The sequence below is a fragment of the Paralichthys olivaceus genome, chromosome 11 (genome assembly GCF_024713975.1).
Source record: "Paralichthys olivaceus isolate ysfri-2021 chromosome 11, ASM2471397v2, whole genome shotgun sequence".
In the NCBI taxonomy this organism is placed as follows: Eukaryota; Metazoa; Chordata; class Actinopteri; order Pleuronectiformes; family Paralichthyidae; genus Paralichthys; species Paralichthys olivaceus.
In genome coordinates this window covers 16,827,450-16,839,362 of record NC_091103.1, presented here as the reverse complement: position 1 = coordinate 16,839,362, position 11,913 = coordinate 16,827,450, and the positions used below count along the sequence as shown (strand labels likewise).

The window sequence follows — 11,913 nt, the reverse complement described above, 5'->3', positions numbered from 1 at the left end:
TTGTAGAGGTAAACAGCGTTTACATATTGTTTCTACCGTGACATGTGCTGATTGAGTTTCTGACCTGCAGCGACTTCTCCCAACTTTCACACCAACAAAAGCTCAGACACAACGATTAAATCTCAAAATCCACATTGCTATGCCCTGGGGCGCACACTGGTCAGAAAACACACACACACACAATGTTGGCCTCACCCTCCTATTGGTGGACACGATTATGTCCTCATGTTGTGATTGGCTCGTCTGGGTGCTGACAGTGGCCTGTGCAGAGTTTGTGAGCTGCTCATAGAGGTGTGGACCGTAGGAAGACAAAGGGCACTCGGGGACAAGTGAAAGATATCCACTTGCTGTAGGGGCTTCTGTACTGTGTTCTGCAGTGTATCACCTTACCTAACATAATTGGGTCCATATGAGCACCAAATGGCGGTGGCTGTGGCGCCCAAACAGACGAGTACAGTTTACCAGAGGGAGAGAAGTAGGATGCTACCTGTCGCCAACACTGTTTTTTCTGTCTCTGTGGAGATGAACGGACAAACTGACTCATCTGGTCTGAGGGGCTTCTTCCTTGACTTCCTCCTTATTCTCTATAACACAATGGTAATTGGTAGGAGTGGGTGTGTGTGCATCTGGTGCAATAACCCCCCCATCCAACCCACTCCTCCTCTTCATCTACCCAGCCCCCACCCTGTTGAAAGCTCATTAAAAGACCTGCTGTTAATGAGCTAGAGGGATCATAGAACTTCATTTTCATTGGGGGGGCTGGGGGTGGAGTTAAGGCCAGAGATGCTGGTGCAGAGGTTTTTATGCACTTAAAATGGAGTCAGCAATTATCCCAACCCCTTGACACTCCCCACCCACCTTGCTCTGCTTCCTAACATGCCCACAAACAATAACCAAACTGCTGCCCCCCCCCCCCACCTCATCAATTTTGTATCCTGAGAATTCCCTGTCGCTTGTGTCCCATCACAGCTCACTGCACCCATCCGACAACCTGCTGGATGACTGACACCATCTCAAATAAATCTATACAACCACACATAACAGTGAGGATGCACACACTTTCATACACACGTTCACTGGAACTACATTACAGCGTTTCCAGACAAAGCCGCCAACATCCCATGGATGTAAATAAGGAGTGAGGGTCCCCAAACCAAACACTCAAATTAAAAATTAATAACTCAGCGCTGACTGTGGTCCTCAGAGGAAGGACCCACACTGACTGAGACAACATCCTGGTGAGAACAGACATTTAAAAATAGTTTCAAAAGCTTTGTTGTGGGTCCCAGAATGAGAAGAAAATTAATTAATTAAACATGCATTGAAAAACAACCAAAAGCAGAAAAAGAAAGTCCACGATACAACACATTTCACCTCAATTCTTTTATTGAGGCTCCTCATGACATGGTACAAAATGCTGTGGTGTTTACAAAGACAGCAGAGTGGTACAGCTTCACAAAAGCCAGCGTTCAGTGCTGGGGAAAAAGTGGAGGGAATGTAACAGTGACAGGCAGATAATATTATTAATAACAATAATAATAATAATAATAAGTATAGCAACAGCAAGTTTGTGAATCTATGTACAAAAATATTGTCCCTGAACAGTTACACTGCATGCATTCACAATCATTCATCACATATGAACTGGTTTTCCCTGACACAAAGTATAGAATCCCTGGTATTATTATTTAAGTCCTCACAGTAGTTATGAAAATGGTGGTGGCGCTCTACTTGAAGTCACTCTGCACGTGGGCTTGAATCCTCATCGTTGACACATGAGGATACATCTCATGACAGTGATTCTGACCAGCCGTGCTCAGGACGCAAGGTCACGGGACAGAGGATTCAAGAGAGGATTTTATTTTTGTCTTCTGTACACATAAAACATCCGCACAACTCATTCACTCAAGTGCTCGCACCTCTCAACCCTGTAGTTCAGCAGTGAAACAGACTTTATCAGCTAAACAATCACCAACATGCAGCATTCATAAATTAGGAATAATAACACAAACACAGGAACAAAAGAAACAAACAAACAAAAGAACTGTTTTAAATGGCTGCAAAACATGCACAAGCTTCAAGCAGTCCGGCACTTTACAAATGTAAACAATGAAAAAGAGGAATTACCGTCACGATACTAAGTACAAAGAGAGAAAAATAATGATACACACCCGTTTCACATGGAGATAAAATGGCAGGGTTTTTTATGCATAGAAACTAATCATGGGGGGGGGGAACATTAGTAGGTGATACTTTAAAGTCTCCTCATTTATACATTTATAAAAATAGAAAGACAAAACAGATAATGGTCGATACATTGTGTCACAAAGTCAGAGCACAGCCTCACGTGAGCCCCCTGAGCCCTGTAAACATTATGTTAAGTGACAAGTGTTGTGACAAGCAAGCGCCTTTAAAAAGAGGAGTGTGAGAAACTGCAGGCGGACAGTGTTTGGATTCGTGTTACCCCTGTGTCTGTTCAGGACGTCTTTAGTCTTTAAAAGGTCTCCTCAAGCTACAGGTAGCACAATATCACCCCTCCCTATCTGTTGATCCTGAAAATATATTAACATCGCTCTATTGCTAAGGATTTTTGAATTTTTTATTATTTGATATTATTCGTTCTCTGTGTTATCTGACAGTTAATATCCGACGCCACCTGTCCAGCGGGTCACCAGAGAGATAAATCACTCGTCTTTTGCATCCTGTGCTGCAACATGGTGATCAGTTTCCTGTGTTGGTGTGGACTGTGGCAGTTCACTTCCTGTTCAGCAGCTCTGGTAATCTCCCTGTTGAATGTCACGGCCTTGTTTTTTTCTCTGTGGTCTGAAAGAGCTGAAGGCACCTAGTTTCAGCACACAATGGGGGAAAAACATGGCCACTGTGTGCGTTAGTGCTGACGGAGAGCACCAGACAGCCTGCTTTAATATTGCTGTCAGGGGATGGGATGATTTCTTTCTATTTGAATGGCGAGTTCAATCCTGTGCAGTGTTATGTTAATGTCACCAGTGTGTGAACAGCTCACACAGCCGAGCTCACTTCTGCACTGCTCTCAGGTGGGAGTGTGCTCACTATGGCCGGACTCGTGCTCTCCGTATATTCTGCTTGGTTCTGGCCCTCCTCCAACTCCATGTTAATCTCTGTTTTGCTCTCCATTTCTATCTGATCCAAACTGGCTTCATCCTCCTCCATTTTCACCCCCACTGCTTCTTCTTCAGCTTTTATCGCTGCCAAAGTTTCGGCAGCGCTGGCCTGCGCGTACGCTCCGACGCTGCCGTGGCTCAGGCCGTGCACTTTCTTCAAGTGTTTCTCTAGAGTGGCGTAGACGGTGAAGGGTACGCTGCATAGCTGGCACAAAAAGGAAGCTTTAGCCCCCTGGGCACCGTGGGTCTTCATGTGGCGTGTTAACTTTGAGCTCTGAGCGCAGGCGTAGTTGCAGAGGCCGCAGCGGTACGGCCGCTCACCTGTGTGACTGCGGCGGTGCACGGTTAGGTTGCTGCTGTTCCTGAAATGTTTGCCGCAGTACTCGCAGGCCTCGTCTTTCTTTTTCTTACCGGCTGAACCAGCAGTTGTGTTGCTACTGTTTACAGCGCCGCTCACACCTCCCACTACACTCCTGCGCTCATTCTCTCTCTGCCACTCCTGCACTGCCTCGCTGACTTTGGCTGAGCTCCACTCCGTCTCCTGCTCAATGATCTCTCCTCTTTCATTCTCCCACTCTCCAACTCCTCGCACTCTGTCGCCCATCTCTGGACGTTTTGGCGTGCAGTTGCCACTGGCGATGCCACTCTCACCACTGCCTCCAGTCTCTCCGCTCTCCAGTGAGCCTTCAGAAGGGCTGGCACAGGGAGAGGTGTGCTGGGGCTCCCCCTGCCCTTCTGCCACCTCCTCTCCTGCCTCTCTCTGGCGCTGGTACAGCCGCAGCAACTCCCTGTCTGGCGGTCTAACCTGCGAGGTCAGCAGCATCAGTCCTGAAGCTACAGAGGGGTGTTTGGGCAGGGTCAGGTCCAGCTCGGAGGGGCCCTGGGCCCTTACATCCTTTACCATGTTTCCAGCTGGTTGCATTTGAAACCTCCCTCTCATCCCCTGTCTTCCTATATCCTCCTCCGTTATGACCATCTCCATAGACTCATATCCACTTCCTCCAGCTTCTCTGTGATTGCTCCTTATATGACGGGCCAGCTGGCCACTCTGGGCAAAGGCCTGTCCGCACAAACCGCAGTGATAGGGCCTTTCGCAGGCGTGCGTCCGGCGGTGGGTGGACAGGGCGCGCAGCGACTGAAAGTTCTGGTTACACAGCTCACATCGGAAGTCTCCCTGGAGGGTGCCAGTCCGAGGAAAGGGAGGTGGAGAGGAGGATGGAGACAGCACCAGGCCTTCTGTTGAGCTGCCAGTGGTGCTGTTATTCCCTTCGGCGAGCTCCCTGAGCCGCACTGAAAAGTTCAGAGCCTGCAGGTTACTGGAGGAGGAGGTGTGTGTCTGGCGGGAGCGACCGAGGCGCAGGGCGGAAGGTTGAAAGGCTGACGCAAGAGCTTGGCTCAGGTGGCGTGGGTCCAGAGTGGCTGCAGCAGGTTTGTGCTCTTTAAGACCTCCACCTCCCATATCCGCGGCACCCTCCACATCCTCCAGGTAGATGCTGAAGAAGTGTGTGTGCTGAGCGTGCTGTAGGAGCGCCCATGCAGATGGAAACACACCATCACACTGCTGGCAGGTGAAGTAGGACGGCTCCTCCGGCACTGGAAAACAAAGATGGATAGATTTAGCAATTTGGATTCATGGGTGGTGGAAAAAATAGATATAGAGAAAGAACATATCAAGTTCTTTTGAAATGTCATTGAGATTCAACAGATTTTTTTAGCCACTCTGGGTGAAAGAGAAAAAAATGATTGACATTTTTAAGATGCTTTGCTGGCAAACAGTTTCCTTATACAGAGCAGATCCAAGGCTGTATTATATCTGTCCAACCTAACTCTCCAGTTAGCACTGTTTCATGCCCACTAGCTTTTGAGCTGCCTTATGCTCTACTGTGTTCACCAGCAACACACTCACTTTGTATATTTGCTGTTTTAGCATTGAACCTGTGTGTTTAGAGCTTTTTATTGAAAACAGGCACAACAACACACAGAGGTGAGAGTAAAGATGCAGCTTAAAAAATTAAAACCATGAGTTTTAAGATGCTTTAAAGTTCCTCTGAGCTGAGGGGAACTGAAGGATTTAACGATCACTTCACCTTCTTTCCACTGTATAAAAACACTGAACATGACTACGACAATCAGGGATCAGGTCAGAGCCAGGTGAGGCACAGGATAATAAGCAAAAAGTGAAAAGAGAAAGATATACGATAGACCCACAGAAGAGCACAAGCTGAAAGGCCGACATTCACTCTCTCCATTCAACGTAGTCTCGTGAAATGGTTCATATATCCATGATACCAACTTTGTGCACTACAAGTTCATCACTACCACAGCAAATAGACAGTGTGTTTTTAGAGCTTTTTGTGGAGAACCTCCACGAGGCACGGCCAAAGACAAGGCACTGAGCGAGGTGACCTGAAGGATTTATTGATAACTATCTGTGGTTTCACCTATTATTACAGTTTTAAAGTTGAAAACATGACAATGAGTCTCCGGGAATCCAGTCAGAGCCAGGTGAGGCACAAGATAAAAAGTAAGTGGAAAGGGAGAGTCTGATAGTCAAACCCACAGCAGAGCAGTAGCTGAAAGGCGGACAGAGTGGCGAGCCATGTCGCAAAGTACATCTGGAGATATTTTTATATGTGGATAGCTTTGTCTCCTCTGCGAGAGCCACTCTCCAATTAAGCTGCAAATTGCTAATTAGCAGAACGTAGCAAACGAAGGCTTTATGCAAATCAGGCTCTGACTCAGCCTGCTTGACAAATGAGGCCGTTCTGCATAAATCAAAATTGGAGAGAAGATCCCCAAATTGAGGGGGAAAACAGTTCTTTTTTTTTGGAGCGGTTCAAAGCCGACTCTGTTATAAGCCTCTTTCATGTTTCCTCAAGTCAAATCCTTCTGTATTTTACTGGAGGGGGGGAGGAGAGTGAAGATGAAAAAGACAGCAACTGTTTCTCTTTCTCCCTCTTTCCCCTCGCCCGCCCTCCCTCTGTCTGGAGACGAGAGGAGCCGCGGTTGTTCATGTCCTTTAACCTAGCTCGAGGAGGAACCCGGGAGAAGTTCAGATACTTCTTTTAAAAATGGGTGAAGCGTGAGAGCGGAGGAGGAGGAAGGAGGGGAAACGATAGACAGATAGGTAGGTCAGGGCTCGGGAGATGAAAAGAAAATTAGATAAAAAAGATTATAATGTGGTACAGGGGGCCGAGAGACACCATGAAAATATGTCACCCCTTTGGATTGTACTTGAGACCCATCCTCCAACCTCGGCTCTCCTCACCCTCCTCCCAAAACCCTCCAAATCTTTCCCTGAAGGGGGTGAGGAGGGGGCTTTTGTCTCGGGGTCCTGGAGTGAAACACAATACCCAGCCAGTTTCTCTCTCCTACCCTCTCTCTCACTCCTTGTCTTTTTTTTTTTCTTTCGTAAGGATTCCCATTTGGCCTGGGGTAGCACTTGAATATTAAGCAGAAGCAATAACTACTAATTAAAAATGCAGATTGGCTGGGAGCACTAACGAGCAGCAGGCAGAATCTCTTCTCCCTTGGGAGGCAGGGGGAGGAGAAAAGAGAGAGAGAGGTGGTGGTGGTGGTGGGGGGGGGATTGAAAGAGGGCAAAGTGAAAGTGTGTTGAAGATGGGAGAAGAAATGAGGAGGGGTGGGGGGGAGAGAAAACAAACAAGGAGAATAAATAAAAAGGAACGAGACAGATGCACGCGGCTCTTCAGTAATCCATCCCCCTACCTCTCTGCCTGAATACAGAAAATGGATGGAGGAGCGATGCATCGTGGGATAACTGCTCTTTCACTTCAAGTCGTCTCAGACGTTCAGCTGCCCTCCATCACAACAGCTTGAGCAAAACAAGACTTCCAACCACTCGCAAGGCCTAAGGTTCTAAACCTGCTCTGCGCCATCTTAACCACAAAGAAACAGAGGAGATGAATCTGGGTTAAATTTACGTTTACCAACTACAAACACTAAATTCTTGAATCAAACTTCAATCAAAAACATATCCACTTTTGTATTATTCCCTAAACTGCCGTGCTCTTTCCCTGCGGCCTCATGCACGTGTTGGGTTCATTGTTTGAACCCGCAGATGCCAAATTACTGAACTTTGTCGGACTGTGAGTGAGAGACAGAGCAAGACACGAGAAACAGGCCGTTATAGAAAAACAAGAGAGGTTGCGGACAAACGGAAACTGTGTGTGCACTCGTCCCCCGAGCGTTACACAAAGGAAGGAACTGCAAACGTGTGTGTTCATGACAGAGAGTGTTTCAAAATGTGCAAAGGGGCATTGGCACCTTGTGTTTCTCAAGATGCTCTGACCATTTGCAACATCCTATACTCACAGATGCACAGTCATTTTCGCATACTGACCTTTGCAGGGAAAACACAACACAGCTAACATACAATGAACTTTAACATTGCAAAATAATTTCTATGACAATTCATGAATTTCTTGGGATGTGATGGACTTGAACCCCAGAGTGAAAAACTATATTCTACAAAACCCTCACAGGCATATTTTCACTTTTCTTTTCTTAAAATCAATAGAAAAGAAGTGAAACAAGACCTTTGGGGAAACCAGACCTAACGCATGATAATATTTTATGCAAAACAAGAAGAGAGAGATGCCTGAAGAGACAGAAATTATGAAAACAAGATGGGGAGAAGACAAGAAAAGATGATGCATGCCATGAAGAAAACGCAGGAGGAAGGAGGAGATTCCCAGGAGCTCAGGTGGCTTGGCCCGGGGCAGTGGGAGCTGGCAAAGGAGCCGCACATGATGCAACGTCCTCCATTACAGTGTCATGATGGCGACCAGAGCTGCGCGAACACCCGCACTCCTCTGACCGTTTTACACTGCAGCCATGACTTCAAAAGACCGTAGATGGTTTTATAAAGACTGGAACATGCCGCTGTGCTGGCTCTGAGAGAAACGTGGCATCAGGCCTCTGTTGTCCAGCACTCGGGAGGGCGACAGAGAAACATGTTTACGTGGCCACTTCACCTCAGAGACTGACAGTCAGGGAGATGGGAGGCAGCTCTGGAGCTCAGGTGCTCAGTGTGGGGCCCTCAGGGGACCCTCAGTGCACTCCGAACGCTCCTGACACCGATCCTCTCCACACAATTAGCCTGTGCGTCACTAACTCACGCAGGTCTACTAATGGCAACGGCTAGCTAATGAGCTGGACTCCGGGGGGGAGAGGGAACAGTTGTTAAATGAAGAGGGGGGCGGTTGAAAGGGGGGAAAAAACTAAACAAAACAAAAATACAGAGTCACCAATTAGCAACCTGCCCTCTTTTACTGGTTCTCCTTCTGAGCACTCACCTGCTTTACTGGGTTCCACCTTCGCACCGGGCTCCTCCCCCCAGACGCGGTCCCCGGCCGCCCCTCTCCTCAGCTCGATGAAGCCCGGCCCCAGCTTGGCGTTGGCGAGGTGCTGCTTTGCTTGGTTAGCAGGTGAGGGAGGCGTGGTGGTAGCGTTTTGGGCTTGGCTTTGGAAGCGGCAGCCACCCTGCTTATGCTGGATGAACGCCAGGATGTGGGCAAGGGGGAAGGCCTGGCTGCACTTGCCGCAGGTCAGGAGGTCGTGGCCCTCGTTGAGGGCTTGGACCTGTAGAGGTGGAGGAGGAGGATTCGGGTCATCTGGTGAGCCAGTGCCGTCGGCCATGACAGTGACATCTGAGAAAAATGATGGGCAGAAGAGGGGAGAAAGGTCAGTTATCGGGGTCATCAAGATACACAAGTACAGGCGACACAGAGTTACACAGAGATTTAGTCATAACTCCCCTTCAGTATATGAAAGAGAAAACATCTGAATGTTTTAATGAAGCTGAAACAAGTAAAAAATTATAATTTGAGTCACTTTTCAAGCTAATTTGGTCGTTGGTGTCCATGTTTTTAGTCTCTGGTGACAGGAGAGTGAATATATTTGGGTTTTCGACGACTGATAAGACAAAACAAGACTTTTGAAGATGCCACCTTGGACTCTGGAATCAAGTTTTCTTGATCAAAAGATGAATTTGGAAAATTATAATTTCTCACAGCACTAATTTGTCAATCAGTTCCTGTTTCACAATTTAATCTAGGTGTACGGCCTCTGTTGTAAATCCATGGGGGGTGGATTATTGAGTGTGTATGAAAAGTTACTTTATTCATAGTGTGTGTTTTACAGATATATGATTTTGCATTTACACAAAGCTAAACTATTTGACCAAACAAGAAAGAAGAAGTGACACATTATATAACAAATAAAAATTACATTTCATAAATACACATACAAACTTCCCACATTCTCCCACCAAACACCGAAATGTACTAACAATGCAGGCATATTCTGATCCACATTCCCAAGAGTCCAAGATAATCTGGATTTCTGTTCTTACAAACTGAAGAACCAAGACTTGAACAGAAAGTGTGGCAGAACGAGTAGCTGTTAGACCTCAGTGGAACAAACACAGCAGGCGTGGTGACTGAAAGTGCTAGTTTCAGTTGTGAGCACTAAAAGCAACTAGGCCAATCTGCTCAGCCAATACTGACCACTTCCTTTAACTAACCCGAACAGATCTGCTCGCTCTGAGTGAGGCTGCTGTCAGAAAACACAACTGTCCATCTCAGCAGAGCGCACACACGTACACCTCCACTAAGCACCACAGCCACTGTGTGCTCCTGAGTGATATGATTTTGATGAGGCTTTACTCACAACACGATGGCCTTTCAGACACAGGCAGCAGGTGAAAGGGTTTCTCAACAGGAAGTTGATTGCAATAAAAAAAGAGAAAAAAAGGTGACTGGAGGTGTTTGAGATAAGAGCGGTCTAGTGGTTGTTTTCTTTTCTAGCTCACAAACATACAGGGCAGCTCATCTGATACAACAACCTGACACATCTGATGAGGTTTGGACAAATCTGCAGACGGATGCAGACCTTTGGGGGCCTGTGAAACTTTGGATGCATGACAAAGAGAGAAAGCACCCACCTCTGGCTCTTTGAGGAAGAGGAGGAGGGGTCAGTGGATTTGCTTAACACGGCCATGGGCACACCTTGATGCCTGGACTGGATTCACCTGCCAGGGCTAGGCCGGCTAGCACAGGACAGGTACAGACAGTACAGTCTGTAGTCGGATCTCGCCAGTTGTTAGTCAGAAATGTCACCTTTCCTGTTTCAGTGCTGCTGTTTGTGCAGACTTGCAAGGCGCGGTCACACACACTAACACGCGCGCGCACGCACGCACGCACACACACAGAGGATTGAGTCAGGGACTGTGGTCACAGCAGACACGCACCACTGGTCTCAACTGTAAAAAACATTGTGTGTGTGTGTGTTTCTTCTTCTTTCCTTACCATCATCACATGTTTCACATCGTGGTAGTGTTTGACCCATTTGATCAGAATCAAGCATGCTGTTTACATTTTATTTTAGGGGTTATCTTATTTACCTGACCCACATTTTTTTTTCCAAGTGTGTCAGGGTGTAAAAAAAAAGATGGGTTCAGCTCAAAGTTAAGCATTAAGAGAGATGATGTGTGCTAAGAAAAGGAAAACAGAAGAAAGAGAAATGTCCTAGAGTCCAAACTTGATCATTGTGCAACCTGCAGACATTAATCATCATGTTCGGACCTGTAGCCTCAGAGAGCAGCGTGCCAATAAACCGGTCCGTCCTCTATCAGGACGACTGCAGCCAAAGTGCACATCAGGACAAACAGGACGAGAAAATTATAAGATCTAACGCAAACATTTACCCAAGTACTCACGTTAAAATACAGCCATACTAGTCTGGATGTGATCAATGCAAACACTCACAAGTACTTTAGAAACCCAGTTAAAAGTGATTAAATTCGAATAACAACATCATGTTCCATCCATCGTAAGATGTGATGATCGGTGCCAGTGCGCATCCAAAACCACGCGCGTAAAACAAGCTATAAGACACATTTATTTTATATTTGCCTCAAGAAAAAGAAACACCCCCTCACACCCAGGAGTCTCAGCGTGCCCGCACATCTCTTACCGTGAAACACACTCAGGTGCTGCGGTCTGCTTCCAAGTTTGCGCCTGGACATCGCGTCGATCGCTGCGAGTTTGGCACCTTCCTGGGTCTCAAAGCGCAAACAAACACGCTCCCTAACCCCCGAAATCCAGCACCCGAAGCCGGCTGTCCCGCTGCTGCTTCTCCGGGGAAAAAGAAAGTTGTGACAGAAAGCGACGCGGACTCGCTGGTGCCTCTGCCTGGACTCGCACTGAGGGTGAAGGCGGCGTTCAAGTTCACACTTCTTCCCCCGCAGCACGGCGGAGGGCAGGAGGGGGAGAGGAAGCACCGCCCGCCCCCTCCGACCGTGACCCCGCCCTCCTCGGGTAACACGCTCTCCATCACTTTTTACCTTCACAGACACACACGCTCTCTCTCTCTCTCTCACACACACACACAGTCTCGCTCTCTCTCTCTCTCACACACACCCACACAGTCTCTCTCTCTCTCTCTCGCGCGCACTCTCACATACACACACACACACACACACACACACACACACACACACACACACACAGTCACACAGTCTCTCGCTCGCTCTCTCTCTCTCTCTCTCTCTCACACACACACACGCACACACACGCACGCACGCACGCACACACACACACACAGTCTCGCTCTCTCTCTCTCTCTCTCACACACACACACACACACACACACACACACACACACACACACAGAGACAGACAGACAGACAGACCCAGACACACACACACAGTATGTCAGTGTCTCAGTCACATCTGACTCAGTAGAAATA

The 11,913-nt window shown here is 47.5% G+C and overlaps 1 protein-coding gene across 1 annotated transcript; it reads right to left on the bottom strand.

Annotated features, from left to right (window-relative positions):
* Positions 1 to 1,368: 1,368 nt before the first annotated feature.
* On the bottom strand, positions 1,369 to 11,429 carry znf296 (zinc finger protein 296). The gene is made up of 3 exons (XM_020110973.2): positions 11,139 to 11,429; positions 8,459 to 8,812; positions 1,369 to 4,733 (listed from the first exon to the last, which is right to left on the bottom strand). Exons 1-3 carry the CDS (start codon positions 11,188 to 11,190, stop codon positions 3,019 to 3,021), a joined length of 2,121 nt encoding a protein of 706 aa, XP_019966532.1. The 5' UTR covers positions 11,191 to 11,429; the 3' UTR covers positions 1,369 to 3,018.
* Between the last annotated feature and the right edge of the window lie 484 nt (positions 11,430 to 11,913).

Excerpts from the sequence above, each read along its gene's own strand:
- znf296 (XM_020110973.2), bottom strand. The coding sequence starts at position 11,190 with ATGTCCAGGCGCAAACTTGGAAGCAGACCGCAGCACCTGAGTGTGTTT. Across the intron at positions 8,813-11,138 it reads GCACCTGAGTGTGTTTCACG|ATGTCACTGTCATGGCCGAC; the intron begins GTAAGAGATGTG and ends CATTTTTCTCAG. Across the intron at positions 4,734-8,458 it reads GGTGGAACCCAGTAAAGCAG|TGCCGGAGGAGCCGTCCTAC; the intron begins GTGAGTGCTCAG and ends TTTGTTTTCCAG.